This window comes from Dryobates pubescens, chromosome 11, assembly GCF_014839835.1.
Source record: "Dryobates pubescens isolate bDryPub1 chromosome 11, bDryPub1.pri, whole genome shotgun sequence".
NCBI lineage: Eukaryota > Metazoa > Chordata > Aves > Piciformes > Picidae > Dryobates > Dryobates pubescens.
The window spans coordinates 36,135,340-36,153,874 of record NC_071622.1 but is presented as its reverse complement, the minus strand read 5'-3'; the positions used below and the strand labels follow the sequence as shown (position 1 = coordinate 36,153,874).

General features: G+C 39.9%; 1 protein-coding gene across 7 annotated transcripts in view; it reads left to right on the top strand.

The window, feature by feature from the left end:
• Nucleotides 1-18,535, top strand: part of PTBP2 (polypyrimidine tract binding protein 2) — a 57,349-nt gene that overhangs the window by 15,550 nt on the left and 23,264 nt on the right. For 4 of the 7 annotated variants that reach the window (XM_054165183.1, XM_054165182.1, XM_054165181.1 and 1 more), the window contains exons 4-5: nucleotides 14,130-14,302; nucleotides 14,688-14,831. In XM_054165183.1, the coding sequence (XP_054021158.1) occupies nucleotides 14,130-14,302; nucleotides 14,688-14,831 (317 nt within the window). Of the gene's footprint in view, nucleotides 1-14,129; nucleotides 14,303-14,687; nucleotides 14,832-17,881; nucleotides 17,897-18,535 lie in introns of all 7 variants that reach the window. The other 3 variants (XM_054165180.1, XM_054165178.1, XM_054165177.1) reach the window with 1 other exon arrangement.

Genomic DNA, 18,535 nt, shown 5'->3' with positions numbered 1-18,535 from the left:
TGGCTGTCTTGAATCACTTCCCTGTCCTCAGAATACCTTCTAGGAGGATCTTTTCCATGATCTTCCTGGGCACAGAGCTGAGACTGGTGGGTTGCTAATGTCCAGGGTCCTCTTTTTTTCACCCTTTATAAAATGGGTATAAAGTTTTTCTTCCAGTCTCCAGGGACTTCACCTGGCTGCCAGGGCTTTTCAAATATGCATCTCATCAGGTCCCATAGGCTTATGTATGTTCAGGTTCCTCAGGTGGTCCCAAACCTGATCTTCCGTTTAGAGTGGGGGTGACTTTACCCTCTGTGGTCCTCACCTAGTGGCCAATCAGTTCAGGAGAGGTGAGGAGTGAGATTGCTCATGAAGACTGAGGCAACAATGTTACTGAGTACCTCAGCCTTCTCATCTGTCTGTTGGTAGAAAAATGATCTCAAACACAAAAAAATCCCAATCTGAATGTAGAGGTCAATGGAAAGGCTGGTTTGGTGTTTAGTAAGAGACTGGATGGGGCACTTGGTGCTATGCTTTAGTTGATTAGATAATGTTGGAGGATAGGTTGGACTCGATGATCTCAAAGGTCTTTTCCAACCTGGTCTGGTCTATTCTGTTTTTAAGCAGTTTCTTGGGATTGTGCTCAAATTTTTCACCTGCTTGCTTTCGTTAAATAGCATTAATGTACCCTGTACAGTGTGCTAAATCCACAGTTTGGTGTTATTTCTGAGTAGATCCTCCCATGGATGTCTTGTGCCTTGTGAGCTTGGAATTGCTTTTCTTGGATGGGTACAGTTTTCAAGTTTAGATTGTAGATACAGGAGTACTTAGATCTGAAATGGAAACAAGTGTGTTAATTTTTCTGTACCCATCTCCTGAAGTATTCTTAATATGTGAATTAATGGCCTCCTTTTGCTTCAGTTCTGTTGTTATTTTTCTCTTCAGAAGAACTTAACCTTTTTTTTTTCTTTTTTTGCTGTAGCTGAGGCATGGTAATGGTGGATCTTTCAGATTCTCTAGAGCTTGAAAGGATCTGTAATCATTGATTAAGTGCTTTGTAAGGAGACATAGGAAGTGGCTTACTCTGTAGCGCTTAAAAACTTTCATTCTTAGTGTTTGGAAATGTCATGACTTTGAGACCTGATCCATTGTTTTCTGGTTTTGACCTTGATGATTTCATTATCTGATATTTTTCTGGGTATGTAGATGGACAGAAGAGACAAGTTTGATCCTCGTTGGTATAAGTATACACAATCAAAACACCAGTTGTTGCTAGGAGGCCTAAACTTACAGGAAAAACTTGAGAATCACAGCCTTCTTTCTTTCTGAATCTCTGCTGTAGACATATTAACCTAAACCAAACTGCCTAAGCTGTGCAAAAAAATTGCTTTTTCATGAAAGTGTGTGCTTGCTTTTTAAAAAAAGGGGACAGGCTCTGCTCGCTTGCTCCCTGTGATAGGACAAGGAGCAGTGGATGTAAGCTGCAGCACAGGAGCTTCCATCTCAACACAAGGGGGAAACTTCTTTGCTGTAAAGGTCACACAGCACTGGAACAGGCTCACCAGGGAGGTTTTGGAATCTCCTTCTCTGGAGACTTTCAAGGCCCATCTGAATACATTCCTGTGTGATCTGTGCTAGTTTATATGGTCCTGCTTTGGCAGGGAGGTTGGGTCCTTCCAACTCCTGATATCCTGTGACTTTTTTCATGAAAGGTGGTTTTTTTGTTTGATAGAAGTAGGGGTTGTGTCTTTAGCAGTGAGGCTGGAGATGAGGTTTTTCAAAGATGATCATCCTACCCTTTTGTTGTGGTAACAGTTCCACAAGGATTTTTTTGTTACTCAACTGCTATTCAATCACAGTACTGTAATTCTCTAATTATCTTTCTGGGAGAAAGGCATGAAGGATACCTATAGTTCATACATATGAATCCCTCTTGGTTCTTTTGTGAAAGAAAAAATTGTTGAATAAACATTTGGTTTGCATTGTTATTGATTGTTTGAACCACTAGCAAGTGATAAACAATACGGAATTAAGGAAAATGCTAGAATGTTGGACTGCTGTCTAAAGGACATTGCTCAAAATACAAGGCCTGATCTTTGAGCATTTTCTAAACAGCTTTGCTGTCAGTATCCATCTTGGAACCTGTGTAGATGAAAGGATATTGATAGTATGTTAGAGTAACATTGACTACAAGTTAAGATACTGCCTTTTTTACAAAAGAGCCTTCAAAGAAAGTTACACTTGGATAATTGGGGATGAGTTATGCATCTACCAGTTAATTATGAACCCTTGTATCTTCTGTTTGGACATAATTTGATTACTGTCATTATTGTTGTGGAATTTAATTTCAGTTAAGCTTTTGTATTTCAGTAGACAAGAAATTCTTCCCCCCCACCCTCTTGAATTAGTTTATGAGCAATATGACAAAGCATCATCCTATCAACTTTGAGGGAAGAATCCCATTTACTAGATGAGAATTTGTTTTAAGGGGGAAGAGTTTTTAAGCTTCTAGGTCAGCAAATCATCATAGAATTGTTTCAGTTGGAAGAGACCTTTAAGATCATGGAGTCCAACCTTCAACCTAGCAGCACCGTGACCATTAAACCATGTCTCAAAAGTGCCATGGCCACATGTTTCCTGAACACTTGCAGGGATGGTGACTTCACCATCTCCCTGGACATCCTGTTCCAATCCCTGACCACTCCTGCAGCAAAGAAATTTTTCCTAATCTCAACCCAAAACCTCCCCTATCACAATTCCAGGCCATTTCCTCTTGTTCTATCACCTGATACTAGGAAGAAGAGACCAACCCCCCATCTTTTCTAAGTTGTTCTGGTTTTGATGTTAGATTTTTAAGTTTCTGAGCTTTTTATAGCATCAGGTGACATCAATATATTGAAGTTGTATTGTCAGGCCTTCTACTGTGCATTGAGCTGCTACCACTAGTGTTTTCATGGGGCTTTTCTGAAAATATTGTCAGTCTAACAGAATATTGCTTGGTTCTGATCTCTTTGGAGAGCATAGCCCTCTCATAAAGAATCTGAGAATTTGCTTTTGTTTGTGTTGATACATAATGACTAAAGTCAGTTTAAACTGAAATGTGGTTTGGTAACAGGTTTCTGAGGAAAACAGAGCTGAAATCAGGATAGTTGAGAAATATTTTTGACTGTTTTGTTTTTAAAGACACATTATAAATGGCTCTACACCAATACGCAAACCTTTTTCACCTTGGAGTGCTGTATATTCAGTAAATACAATGGCTTGTTCTGTGGCTTTTAAATCTAAGGAAAAATGTCACTTCTCATTAAGAACTAGAAAAGACACTTTCCCTGTGTTGGGTTTCTTCTGTGTTGAACTTCTTGTGAGGCTTTTTGTCAGATGGAGAACAGCTTACTGGAAGTTTTAGGAACTGTTATGTATATGAAGAACATATGAACATATATACCATGAGTGTATTACTGAAATCCACAACAAAAACTTAAAAAATTTAAGAGATGTAGAAAAAGAGCAAAAGATACTGGTGAAAGTTTTTGGAAAATTGTCTTGTCAAAGACTGGGGACTGGAACAGAATTGGCAGTAGTTGTTGTTGTTGTTACTATAGCTGCCACTATTTTCCTTGTTCACCTTTGTCTATTTAAGTTCAGTTAGTAAAAATAGTTGAGAAATAATTTTGCAACCGAGCTCACCAAACTCCTGGAGCTTTAAATGATGCCATTAATCTTGATCTTGGTTTTATTTCATTAGCAGAAAATGTTAGCAGTGGCTTTGGTAGGTAATAGATTGTATTAACAGAATGCTTTGCACTATGAGGCATAGGAGCTAATAATATTTCAAGTGCTGTGTTTATTTCAGGGTATAAACATAGATATGCTGGTTATGATAGCACATTAAGGAAAATTGGTTATTAGTTAACATTAACGATGCTTAAACATAGGTAATTTACTTCTGAAGTTTGCAAATTGATTACACTTAATAGTAATTGGATAGATTTGAAGTACAGCACATGTGATTGGAAACTATAATTAATAATAGACTATAATTTCCATTTTTCTGGTGACATACGTGGACATGTGCATATGGATGAACTCAGTATTAATGCTATTTTTGTAAATTGAGAAACTGTGGGAAAAAAACCCAAAACAACCAACCCTTCCCCACCCCCAAACCAAAACACAAAACCCCACAATCAAACAAAAAGACAACCAAAAAGCCAAACTCCTGGGAAAAAACCTCAGGGTTTGGTGAATGTTATTAATTTAGTTTGTTTCTATCTGCACCACCATAGTATAGTAACTTCTTTTTGTTCCACTTTAATGGCATTTCACTCTACTGCCCTATTTTAAACATACTGTAAGGGCTAATGGGAGGTGCATTATTTTTATACGTGTGCAGCATTATGCATTACTTTTAGGCTTGTGCAGCATTGAACAGCCATGTTACCACATCGTGTATCATGGTTGTAAGTAAACTTACACAGGCCTCAGTGCATTGTGAAACAGAGGTGCAGCCTCTGTGCAGGTGTGGCAGTTAAAAGCTATGTGGTTAATTTTTAAATTGTTTGACAGTGCTTAGTTCTAGAAGCCCAAATTCCTGGTAGGCATGATAAGTTTTCTTTCTGACTGATCAGGATTGTCCTTTGTGCATAGTCCATGTCCATGATTAAAAATATACAGCTCTTCCTACTGGTTAATGTTTTAGATGAAGCAGTAAGACTTGCACAGTATACAATCATAGAATCACAAAATGGTCTGTCCCAGAAGGGATCTCCGAAGGTCATCCAGCCTCTGCAGTGAGCAGGGACATCCCCAACTAGATCAGGTTGCCCAGAGCCCTGTCCAGCCTCACCTTCAATATCTCCAGGGATGCCCCAACCACCTTCCTGGGCAGCCTGTTCCAGTGTTGCACTACCCTCATGATGCAGAATTTGTTCCTCGCATCCAATCTCAATCTGCTCTTGTCTGGTTTGAAGCCATTGCCCCTTGTCCAGTCACTGCAGGCCTTTGCTAACAATTTCCAGCCTTCTTACAGGCCCCCTTCAGGTACTGTAAGGTTGCTATTAAGTGTCCCTGGAGCCTTTTCCAGGCTGAACATCCCCTGTCCTCATAGCAGAGGAGGACTCTCAGCCTGTTCTCATAGCAGAGCTGCTCCAACCCCCTGATCATTTTTGTGGCACTCATTTGGACCTACTTGACCAGGTCTATGTTCTTCGTGCGTTGAGTGCTCCAGAGCTGGATGCAATGTTCCAGTGTTCCAGAGCAGAGGAAAGTGGCAAATAGTAGTGGCCTAGCAAGGCAAGGATAATGAGATATTAAAGTACTTCGCAGATCGAAGTCTTGCAGAACAGTCATCCCTAAAGCCCCAAAATAACAACAAAAAAACAGCCAACAAAAAAAAAAAACCCACAAAACAACAAACCACACTCACCAAGCAAACATAATTAACACCGAACATATAAACTTCACTTTTAAGATTAACAAATTTCAGAGACCCTCGTATTCTTCATGGTTTATCTTTTTGTTTTGTTTTGTTCTTGTTGTTTGTTTCTTCAATCATTTTCTAGCCAAATGTCCTGGTTTTCTTGTTTTGAGAAACTTCCATTGCACTTGTGGAACAGTTTGTCACTGAATCAGACCAAAGGTCTCCTCTTCCTACATACTATCTGTGACATGAAGCTATATATATATACACACACACGAAAGGAAAGAACCTCAGAAATGAATCCACACTGGTCTCTGTTACACCCTTCCAATTTGTGGTTGTCTGCAGTTTCCTTTGATGGTTGTTTTAGGTACTGATACAAACTGGGCAGGGACTGGCTTGAGAGCAACCATGAAGAAAGGGACTTGGGGATGCTGGTGGATGAGAAGCCCAACATGAGCCACCACTGTGCACTTGCAGCCCAGAGAGCCAACTAGAGCCTGGGCTGCATCAAGAGAAGTGTGGCCAGCAGGTCAGAAGAGATGATTCTCCTCCTCTACACTGTGCTGCTGAGACCCCAGATGGAGCAGTGTGTTCAGTTTTGGGGTGCCTATTACAGGAAGGATCTGGAGGTGCTGAAAGGTGTTTAGAGAAGGGCCATGAGGATGATCAGAAGGCTGGAGCTCCTCTTCTGTGAGGACAGACTGAGGGAGTTGGGGCTGTACAGTCTGGAGAAGAGAGGGCTCCTTTGTCCCTTGAGGTTTTAAGGCCAGGCTGGATGTGGCTCTGGGCATCCTGATCTAGTGGAACGTGGCCCTGCCCACAGCAGGGGGGTTGGAGCTGGATGATCCTTGAGGTCACTTCCAACCCTGACAGTTCTGTGATTCTGTGTTTGTTAACCAGTACAGTATTTAATCAGAATTTGTCTGATTGTAATCCCCAGCTGTAAGCTAGGTATTTCCATTGCCTTTCTCTTGGCCAGCTATTTCCTGCGTGGATGAGTGTCCTGTCTTCTAATTATTGATGACATCAAATTGCACGTTTAGTTAGAAGTACCCTCTACATGAGCCACAACACTGGATAATACTGCTACAGTTAGCTTTTTGTCTTTAATGTGTACTAAACTGACTAGAGGATAAAATAAGGAAAGGCTAAGTATGATTTGTTTTGAGGGTAGTTATTGGTGTGTACTGACAGCTGTGAAACTGACTCCTGCAGAAATGATGTCTACATAGCAATTATTACCATAGTTATGCAAGGATTTGCACTTGGCATCTTGTGATGAAGTTTTAACATTTTTCTTCTCTCTTTCAAGGAAATAATAGGTGAAAGCAACTTTTTATTGTGTGCAATATCATTGTCCACAGCAACATAGTTACATATCTGTGTTAGGAGATTGTGTGAATATGAGAGAAGGTTACTGTGAAGTAAAATTGCATATCTAAAATAAAGACTCCAGATATTTTCAAGGTAAATTGTATATTTTTTGGCCTCAGAACACTTTAGGTTGTCTCTGTATTTCTTGAAAAATAAGAACTCATGCAGAGAAAAACTGTAGGATGAAATTTTGTTAAAATATGTTTTCAAAAGTGGTTAGCAGTAGGAAGCTCTGCACTGTTTGCTAGGAATTATGCTGAACTTTAAAGATCAAGCTGTCAGCAAAAACTGCTTGGGAGCATTGAATCTCCATGAGTCAAACAATTGAATGCTGTGTACTTACAGTGTGTCTTGTGTACATTGCACCTCATTCTCTTGCTTATGTAGGTTTCTCTTTCTGTATTTAATAAAATAGGATTTTCTAGCTAAAAATGCCAGGGACTGAAGTTATTTCCATAATGGCCATTTATAGGTTTTGTCAACTCTTAAGCATTCCATTTCAACAACTTGATTTATGCTAAACTGAAGCAACTCTGCAACAGGGATGTGGTTTATGTATCATTTACATTTAGACAGTAGTGTCCTATTTAGATAAGAGGATAATGCTTTGATTGCCATTTGTAGAAATGAGAGGTTTATTTACAAATAGACAACTGATGTCACATGGAAACTGGATTTTTCTTTTTGGTGGAGAGCCAAAGAGTGCTTTTTATATCAGTGCATTGGCAAAGGGTTTTTTTTTGGTTGTTTGAACAAAATGTAACAAATATTCAGGGTTAGATTTCTGTTTCTCGCCCCCCTTCCCCCCTCTTTTTTGTAACTGATGTATTTAAGGTTGTAACTTGATTACTGAATGAACTAAGGCTATTACTGTGGTTTAGTCATGCTACTCTCATGATGATTCAATTATTTCCCACCCCCCTCATGTTGATATTATGGCATTATGCTCTTCAGTGCATCTTTGTATTTGTAAAAGCATTAGTGACCGAAGTTTCAAGTTGGACTAGGCTTCTCAAGTCTGGTGAAAGTTCAAACTACTTGGTAAAACTGCTACTTCCCAATAAACTTCCAGTTTAATAGTAGCTCATTAGCAGTAGTTCTTAGTTGGCTTGTGAGGCTTCCCTCTCCAACATTCCATTGCCCCCCCTAATTTTCTGCAGTTTTATCTTTCTCCTGATACATAGGGAAATATCTTTAGGGTTGCTTGTTTGTCTCCCTAGAGTGCATCTCTACCATAACACAGTATTGTTTTCAATACTCACTCTTCTTGCCTTACCCTTGCACCTTACAGAAGTGGATTATGCCAATACAATTTGTTAGACAACAAAGTTATCATTTTCACAGTCATTGAGTTCACCTTTCAGTGGGGCTGAACGTGTTGGGTTCTCATGTTTTAAATGTGGCTTTTCTGTTCCAAATTGTGGTTTAGTGGTGTGTCTGCAGGTGAGAAGTACCCTAAAAAGAGACCAAAGTCAAAGAGAGAGATTACAGACAGTGCTACTGTCTCTTTAATAATTGCTCCAAAGGCTAAATTTCCTTTGTTACACAGATGTTTTGAAAAGCTCACTTGTGTATGTGAATGCATATTTATTATATGACACTCTCTTTATTACTGCCATTATTGAAATACTAAGGTAGTATTAGGCTATGCTGACTGGATAATCAGAAAAAGTCCATGTCCTCATGGCTTTCAAGAAAAGCAGTAATAGAATCATAGAATCAATAAGATTGGGAAAGACCTCAAAGATCATCAAGTCCAACCTGTCACCACAGACCTCATGACTACTAAACCATGGCACCAAGTGCCACATCCAATCCCCTCTTGAACATCTCCAGGGATGGTGACTCCATCACCTCCCTGGGCAGCCCATTCCAACAGCTAGCAACTCTGTCTGTGAAGAACTTTCTCCTCACCTTGACCCTAAACTTCCCCTGGCACAACCAATATTGTGCTAATTTCATCTGCCTTCTTAAAATGCAATGTCAAGCATTTTGGAGTAAATCTTAGTTTAAGAAGGTGGGCTTCATTCCCACCCCCCCAAATGTGGAAAGTATGCTTGTGCCAATAATTCATAAATAACTTCTGTCATAGTTGCATGTCCTACTGCTGAAATCTTCCTTGGGGAATTTAGGGAGCACTGGGAGTGGCTTGCTGCTGGCCTCCCATCCATTCTGTCCTGCCCTGTTTCTGATAGCCATACATACAGATTTAGTGCCTAAGTATCTATCTTTGTACTATTTTAAGAAATAGATACATATGCACATATTCCTTTTCACTTCAACAGTTTAGCACTTAGGGCTCTTTCTTACAGTAAGTTTAAAAAGAATAGTTTAATAGCTGTTTAGTTTAAGGGTTATTGGGTTTTTATTTTAAAAACGAGAGGGGCTTGTATACAGCAGTTAAGTTAAAGCTGGTAACTGCTATTTAGGAAAAGATGCATAATACAACAAAATACTACTTTCATGTTCATAGAATCTGTAGAATCATGGAATTGACAGGGACCTCAGGGATCATCCAGTTCCAACCCCCCTGCCATGGGCAGGGACACTTCACACTACATCAGGTTGCTCATAGCCACATCCAGCCTGGCCTTAAAAACCTCCAGGGATGAGGCTTCCACCACCTCCCTGGGCAGCCTACTCACCACCCTCATGGGGTAGAACTTCTTCCTAACATCCAATCTGAATCTACCCACTTCTAGTTCTGTTCCATTCCCCCCAGTCCTATCCCTACCTGACACCCTAAAAAGTCTTTCTCTAGCTTTCTTGTAGCCCTCTTCAGATACTGGAAGGCCACAATTAAGTCTCCTCAGAGCCTTCTTTTCTCCAGACTGAACAACCCCAACTCCCTCAGTCTGTCTTCATAGGAGAGGATCTCCAGCCCTCTGATAATCCTCCTGGCTCTTCTCCAGACATGTTCCAGCACCTCCAGATCCTGTAATAGGGGCCCCAGAACTGGACACAGTGCTCCAGGTGGAGCCTCACCAGAGCAGAGTATAGGGGGAGAATCACTTCCCTTGACCTGCTGGCTATGCTTCTTTTGCTGCAGCCCAGGATGGGATTGGCTTTCTGGGCTGCAAGTGCACGCTGGTTGCTCAATGTTGAGCTTCTCATCCACCCACACCCCCACGTCTTTTTCTTTAGGGCTGCTCTCAAGCCAGTCCCTGCCCAGTCTGTATTGGTGCTTGGGGTTGCCCCAGCCCAGATGCAGGACCTTGCACTTGGTCTTGTTGAACCTCATGAGGTTCACAGTGTTGTGCCTTAAACTTTATGCATCAAAAGCTGAAACACTATAAAATGCAATTATTAGACAGCAATTTAGTCAAGTAATGCAGAAATTATTAAAGGAACATTTCTCTGCAAATATGTGAATGGTATTTTTTTAACTGTCCAGTGGTACTTTCATTGCTAACATTAGGATTGCCTAAGGTGCAACTCTAACACCAGCTTTATTTAAAAAAATAAAATACTGTGGAAAAGGTAATATGTTGAAATTATATGTTGAAAACCACCCACAAAAGACAGAACAGCTAAGTACTGATCTGAGGATTCATGGTATATACTTTTCTGCTGATGTAATGAAAGCAGGGATTTCTTCCCACTTTCACAAAATACTTCACAGGATAGCAGGATCTTAGGGAGATCATCAAGTCCAACCCTCATGCCAGAGCAGGTCGCACAGGACACATCCAGACAGGGTTGGAAAGTCTCCAGAGAAGGAGACTCCACAGCCTCTCTGGGGAGCCTGTTCCAGTGCTGTGACCCTTACAGTAAAGAAGTTGCACCTCAACATGAGGAGTTTGCTGTTCTGTGCTATAGTTGATACCCATTGCCCCTTGTCCTATCCCAGGGCACAAGTGAGCAGAGACTGTCCCCTTCCTCTTGACCCCCACCAGCCTTCAGATATTTATAGACATTGATCAGATCCCCTCTCAGTCTTCTCTCCAGACTAAACAGCCCCAGGGCTCTCAGCCTCTCCTCATCAGGCAGTGCTTCAGTCCTGTTGTCATCCTCATAGCCTTCCCTTGGACTCTCTCCAGAAGATCCTTGTCCCTCTTGAACTGGGGAGCCCAGAACTGGATGTAGTATTCCAGGTGAGGTCCCACCAGCACAGATTAGAGGGGTAAGAGACCCTCCCTGGATCTGCTGGACGCACTCCTCTGAATGCACCCCAGGATCCCATTGGCTGCCTCGGTCACAAGAGCACCTTGCTTTCCCATGCAGAACTTGTTATCCACCAGCACTCCCGGGTCCTTCTCCCCAGGGCTGCTCTCTAGCAGATCACCTCCCAGTTAAATATAATAATAATAAATAGCAGATCACCTCCCAAAATAATAAACTGGTGCAGTTTATTATTCCTTCCCAGATGATGGCCTCTGCATGTATCCTTGTTGAACCTCATTAGCTTCCTCTTTGTCCAGCTCTCAGTCTGTCCGTGTCTTGCTGAATGGCCGCACAGCCATCAGCTGTATCAGCTAAGCTTCCCAGTTTCACGTCTGGCTGAGCAGACCCCTCAACAGTGTCATTTATGATGGTGCTGAAGATTTGAGTTTAAAACCTTTTGTTTTCACTTTCACATTTGATGTTGTTAAAGTTTCATATATAGCTTTTGAAATTTCTAATGAATAGAAATTATTTAGCAAGCTGAAATACGAAAGCCATTGGAAATCTAGTGTCAGTGCCACTGTAATTCTCTTGTTCTTTGAAAGTTTGTAACGTGTTTGTAATGAATTGTTAAGCCTGTCATACTTCATGATGTTTGCTTCTAGGTTTTCTTTAGAGATTTAAATGGAGAAGTAAGGCAGGCAGTTGTGCACTGAGCTGCAGTTGAATAATGAATACGCTTTTTCACAAACTTCAGTTGTCACTTTCAGGATGAAGTGCTATAGTGGGTAATTTTTCAACAGGCAAAATCTGGCTACCTGGAAGCCAAATCTTGCCAGGTTTTCTGAACAGATTCAGATAGAAGCCTTCTATAGGCTTAAGGACAGAGTTCAGGTCCTAGTTCACTGTGTATTTTTGAGATTTAACTCTGTGCTCCATCAGAATTTGCCTTTTGTGCAGCAGTCCAAAATAAAATACGTAATGTAGTGTGATTTGCTCACTTCTAGAACTGTCAGTTGGAGATACTGCTAGCTGAATTTTCACCAGTTCCAGCTGCTTTTCTGTCTGCTAAAGGCTCTGTTCTGAGTTCTGAAATTTAATTACTTGTTCTCTTTTCTTTTCTGGGGGGAGGGTCAGTTGGGAAAGGGGAAGTTAAAAGGTGACCTGTCTCCAAGTCATGCTGGTTTTAAGGAAGGGAGAATATCTGCACTTTTATGCACAGCTAAATCTGAAGTGGAACATAAGAACATTCAAATGAAAGAAGTTTAGCTGTTTAAAAAAAAGTCTAAGGGAGTGATGTAAACAGTTCTTGATGTATAGATTTATTCTTTTTCCATCAGTTCCTTCAGTGGAAGTATGGAGAATGAAATTGCCTTGAGAAAGTAAAAAGTATGTTGCTAGGTTTGGTCAGAGACCCTTGAGTTTGCCATGACACAGTTAAATGTCATACCTGGTTGGCTTTTCAAATTCAGCTCTGAAGTGTGGCGGTTCTTGACTTGTAAAACTTGAATTTTGAGTAAGCTGGCTTGGTTTAGACAAACTGGGTTAACAAATGGAATTACAGATTATGATTTAGACACACCCTTATCAAAACTTTAAATGCTCGAGTTGGTCAGAAATGAGTGCAGTAATTGTATGCAGGGAATCAGATGAGGTGTAAATGAATTTTGGCAGAAATTCAGAATTACATGCTGTAGTTACTGCTGTGTGATAATTGAGGACTTTATTCTCTTTCCTCTGGAAAACAGGCATCAACTTTCTTATGAAGATCAAGTTTTTGGAGGATTTTAACATACATGAGTGCTTCCTATTGATTCCCCTCACCCTCCATTTATTATTACTGCTGTTTTAGTGAGTAAACAGAAGCAGTCTTATAATCTATTTTAGGTTTTTTAAAATCTTTTGTTATAAGCCTTCAGCCTTTGAATTTGAACCCTAATAATTACAAATATCTTTCTACTACTCACAGTTTGTGGTCTCTCTTTGAAATACAGGTAACTATTGGACTGCTCTACTGACATGAAATCAGAGACTGAATGGCTCACACACTGACTTGCCTGTTTTATAGCCAGAAGTAGTAAAAGAGAAGGCCTTAACTTTGGTTTTGTGTCTGAATGCATTCTGATTCCCAGAATTAATTGTCATGTATCTTATGACAGTGGTGTTCTGTAGTTAACCAAAGTAAATAATTACATGTTTTTTTTCCCCTGGCATTCCTTCCAAAGCAAAACGTATTCTATCCAGGTGGATAGTTTTTTATTGCATGTGTTCAAGATCAAGGAACTCAAGATGGAATTTTGCTGTACAAGAAGAGTATCTTTATGGTGCTTTACCCAATACTGTTAATTCTTCCCTCTTTTGTGAGGAGAATCTTGCCTGGCTCACTTGTTTGTTTGGAGTTTTGTTTGTTTGTTTCCCTCCTCCTCAACCCCCCCAATTTGGCTACATCATGTTTATTAGTTCATAAGTGTCTAGAAATATCTGAGGAGGAACTTCTTTACTGTAAGGGTCACAGCACACTGGAGCAGGCTGCCCAGACAGGTTGTGGAATCTCATTCTCTGGAGACTTTCAAGCCCTGTCTGGATGTGTACCTGTGCTGGATTCTATGGTGCTGCTCTGGCAGGGGGGTTGGACTGGAAGATCTCCAGAGGTCCCTTCCAAACCCTAACATCCTGTGAACATAATAGATATTTTTGTACTTAATCCTTAAATTCTGAGGCTGTAGATTTCATCAGACTTCTGACGTCAGCACTCTGGGTCATACTTGTTGCCATCAATAATTCTTCCTGTCTTGCTTTGATGCTTTTTGTGTCTGGCTCTTTAGTGCAAACAATCTTTGAAAGTTTCCTTTAGCAGCTCATCAGGTAATTATTCACCACCATTTTTCTCCTTTCAGAAGCAATTCTGGATAGCCTATCTTTTTAAAAGATATATTTTAGACTTCTTCACACAAGCCCTTCTGTCATAATTAATATTCTTACATGGTGTTATGTGAGGTGATGTGAAAAGGGATTTGCTGTAGTTTTTTGTCTTGTTTAGAAAATGACTTACCACAGAGGGTTCTTGAATTAGTCTTGAACAGTTCACCTTTCATAAAATTAAGTAACAGTTACCACCTCAGAATTTGTTCTGAACCCCTGGTTTTTATTTAGATCAAACTAAGAGATGACTTAAAAATTCTCTCATGTTTGTGATTGAAAGCATTAATGTCAGTAAACTTTTCAAATAGAGTCTGACCATGTCTTTCAGCCAATGGTAATGACAACAAGAAATTCAAAAGTGATGATAAAATGGATGGGGCTCCTTCTCGTGTTCTTCATATCAGGAAATTGCCTGGGGAAGTGACAGAGACAGAAGTTATTGCTTTAGGTTTACCTTTTGGTAAGGTAACCAACATCCTGATGCTAAAAGGGAAAAATCAGGTAATTTTTTGCTTTCTGTCTTTCAGTTTGCTTACTGTAATTTCAAAAGATGATGTTAAAGTACTATAGAAATAAGTCATACTGCAGTAAATGTTTATGGACAAACCCAACCACCTAACAAGACAGCTTTGTTACTTGAATATTTTAAATTATAGTGTCTTTCAGTAAATGGGGGGTGGGGAGAACAGCAGGGAATGGCTGGCAGCTACATAAACCAAGAGGAGTTTTTGGAGTTGTATCTTAGCAGACAAAATTGATATTTAAGAGAATGACGTCTTCTAAAGACTGATATTTAAAAGGTTTTGTTAATCCTTTTGTTTGTATATGCTACTAATACAAAGATCCTGGGCTTTGTTGATACTGAAAGCTAACTGTTTAATTGCAGGCCTTTCTGGAACTTGCTACAGAAGAGGCAGCTATCACTATGGTCAATTACTACTCTGCAGTCACACCTCATCTTCGTAACCAACCTATCTATATCCAGTATTCCAATCATAAGGAACTAAAGACTGATAACACACTTAACCAGGTATGTATCCTCATCTGTAGTATTACAAACTGAGGCACAGCTTGCTTAGCTTCTGGGGCAGATGTTGAAATCGGTTGGCATTGTCCACATTTTGACTCCACTGTGGTCTTACCTCTGAGCATTCCATTCTGTGGAATTAAAGGATTTTTGCTTTCTGTGTAATCATTCCACAATACATTTCCTTAATGTTGCTTTAAAAGACAACTCAGAATCTTTTCTTTTTGTACATGAACTTGAATTTTTTTCATAAAATTTCCATCTTAGAGACTGTGGATGAAAAAAGGAACTTCTGACACCTAAACTTCCCTAGTGATCATAACTAATGCCAATGCTGATGTTGCTGTGCTTTGTGTAACTCTGATAGCGCTGATAACCTCAGATTATGTGATCTGTTCCTGGAGAAAAATACCTTAATGATCACTGTAGAGGTGAATATGCTTAACAGAAAAAATCTTTTGCCTTTGCAGAACCTGTTTCACATCCAATACAGATACACTGTGATTTTAGTAGAACAGGGAAATTAGCAAAACCAACATGGTGACCATTGCTTGCAAATTACAGGAGGAGATCAGTTTACCTCTAGTGAGCCCATAAATTTAAGGTTAATTTCTTGGGTTTTCTTTTTGATATTACAAAGACAACATAAGTTACAGTTTGTGTCTTGTGTCGTGTCTTAGGTAAAGTGTGTAGCTACTAGCATGGCTTTTAAAACCCATTTCAGGATAATCTGTTGAAAGACATCTTGGGTTCAGATCAAGTATGCTGTTGATTTTCCTGTTGAGCTTTCTAAACTTTCCAGTTCCTCAGAATCATTCTATTTTTAAAAATGGAGATTTTCTTTTTTTAACTTTTTTAAATCCAAAATGTCAGTTACACATAAAAAAGAAATGAAAAGAGGATGAATTCTGTCTGTACATATAGTGGATGGGCATACTTCCTTAAGAAGCTGTCTCATGCATTGTCCTCTGGCTTCTGTGCTGATAATGGTTTTGTTTCCTATGTGCACCATGTATAGGATGTGCTAACCTTTACACCACCATGCTGCTTAATACCAAATTTTAACACATTCTCAGTCTTTTAGGTCTCTATTTCTTTGTTTTTAGAATTAAATGGTATAAATAGATACTTAGGAAGTGCGAAATAGCTACAGAGTTTTTACTATGTCCACCACATACAGGAGTGTGTCCACAGAAGGGCCATGAGGATGATCAGAGGGCTAGAGCACCTCTCCTATGAGGACAGACTGAGGGAGTTGGGGTTGTTCAGTCTGGAGAAGAGAAGGCTCCCAGGAGACCACCTTGTGGCCTTCCAGTACCTGAGGGGGGCTGCAAGGACATTTTAGGGTGTCAGGTAGGGATAGAAGTGGGGGGAATGGAGCAAAACTAGAAATGGGTAGATTTAGATAGGATGTTAGGAAGAAGTTCTTCCCCATGAGGGTGGTGAGACACTGGAATAAGTAGCCCAGGGAGGTGGTGGCAGCCTCATCCCTGGAGCTTTTGAAGGCCAGGCTGGATGTGGTTCTGAGCCACCTGATGTAGTGTGAGGTTTCCCTGCCCATGGCAGAGTGGTTGGAACTGGATGATCCTTGAGGTCCCTTTCAGCCCTGACAATTCTCTGATTCTGTGTGCTAACTTTTATGCCACCATGCTTATTAATACCAAATTTAAATGTTCCCAGTCCTTCAGGTCACCATTTCTTTGTTTTAGAATTAAATGGTATCAATAGATGCTTAGTAAATATTCTATAGCTATTGTGTAAACATGGGATGGTTGATTACTCTCTTTTTCTGTAAGGAAAAATAAAGGTGGTACAGGTACAGACTCTTTATAGTCTACTTTTTTTAGATTTATTTTATTTTTATACTCATTAAGCTTTTAATCTCTATTTGAAAGCCTTTTCATCCAGCCAAACTCATTTTGAAATTGTCTTTTATTCTGGATATTCAGGCAGGAATAGAAAGAGTAGTCAGGATGTTAGTACCTGCAACTGGAATGATAGGTTAAAAATTTGGAGAAAGGTGCAAGTATCTCAGCTATAAAGAAGATAGAGGGAAAAATATATTTAGTCAAAGAACACTTTAAACAGACAGGCCTTTAGAAATAATGAAAGCAAGAAAAGATCCATTAAACTGTGCTATTATTCTGCATTTCTCAAAAGCAGTAGCTTCCAAGTTTATTTTTAGTTTTGCACTTAAAATGAATAAACAGTTTCAAAAGGACCATTTGAAGTTTTCATCTCCACTTTATACATCTGAAATTCCTTTCCTTGAGAGAGGAGCATTCAAACTCAGATTCAAACCCAACAATCCTGCTGTATCTAGACTCAAAAAAAAGAGGACAGGTTGATCTCTGTGACTGTACTTTAATCATCAGTGTGTTAGAAATGCATGGGTTTAGTCTTACTGTACAGACATCATAACATGTAGCAATAAATGTTACGCTTTTGGAATGGTGCAGCTGTGTAATCTGGCAAAAATCAAAGCTGTGCATACCATTCGGATGCCTTCAAAAGGCACTGCTTAAGGTTCTAAATATTATTTGGAATTTGTTTGACAAAACATTCACTGTCATAATTTGATACATGTGCCAGTGTTAAGTCCTGTATTCCATCATGTATTCACATGAACTCGACTGGAATGAAACAGGATACATGAGCATAGGTGGATAGTCCTGGAAAGGGCCATATGTGAAAACTGACTTCTCAAGCTTTGGTTTTTCGAGTTACAGAGCTTGGAACTTTTGCCAGTCACTTTAAGAACTGAGTTTTAATTGATCTGTGCTGTTTCTGTCCTAAAACAATGAGTAGGAAGTGATTATACAACTCAGCCAAATAGCCAGCCAGCTGGAAATTGGTGCCTCTAGGGGCAAAACCCAAAAAATAAATCAAAAATACTGTGTTCTTATCAAAGGATGTCTTTACAGAGTAACAATACTTAAAGTAAAACACAGAGATACATTTTGTTTTCCCAACTAGTGTTCACCAGGTCTTTTTTTTTTTTTTTCTTCCCTCCTCTTCCTCCCCCACTTTCCTTACTCATTGATTCGTTTCAGTATGAGGAGTATCATGTAAGTTGTGAGACATGAAATCGTGTAGTAGCTCTAATCCCTTTCAAATATGCAGTATGCATTAATACAGTGGGTTTGGTTTGTGTTGGGTTTTTTTTTTTTACCTGGCATGCTCACTTGTCTCTGTTTTGTATCATTTTGCTTTGTAAGGCTACTGTAATGAAAGTATTAAATGGAAACCCTTTTTTCTGCACTTTTTCTTGGGGAAAAAGACATCTAATCTTTCTAATACTGTCAGTTTTGGCAGTGAAAGTAGTTGCATAGATGCGTTTTCCTGTGATGTCATCATGTGGTCACTCTGAGTTTTTACACCCCTACTTGTGTTTTAAAAAAAGGAGATCCCCATGCATGGAGAGTACTTTTTTTTGTTTTTAATGAAAGAGGGTGGGTAACAGACACCAGTTGGTTTACCTCTCTTTGCATACTGCTTCCTCACGTTTGTCAGTCTTGTGTGTTCGCACAGTATCACCAAGGTTGGAAGAGACCTCAAAGATCATCAAATCCAACCTGGCACCACAGACCTCATGACTAGACCATGGCACCAAGTGCCACATCCAATCCCCTCTTGAACCCCTCCAGGGATGGTGACTCCACCACCTCCCTGGGCAGCACGTTCCAATGGCTAACAACTTTCTCCTC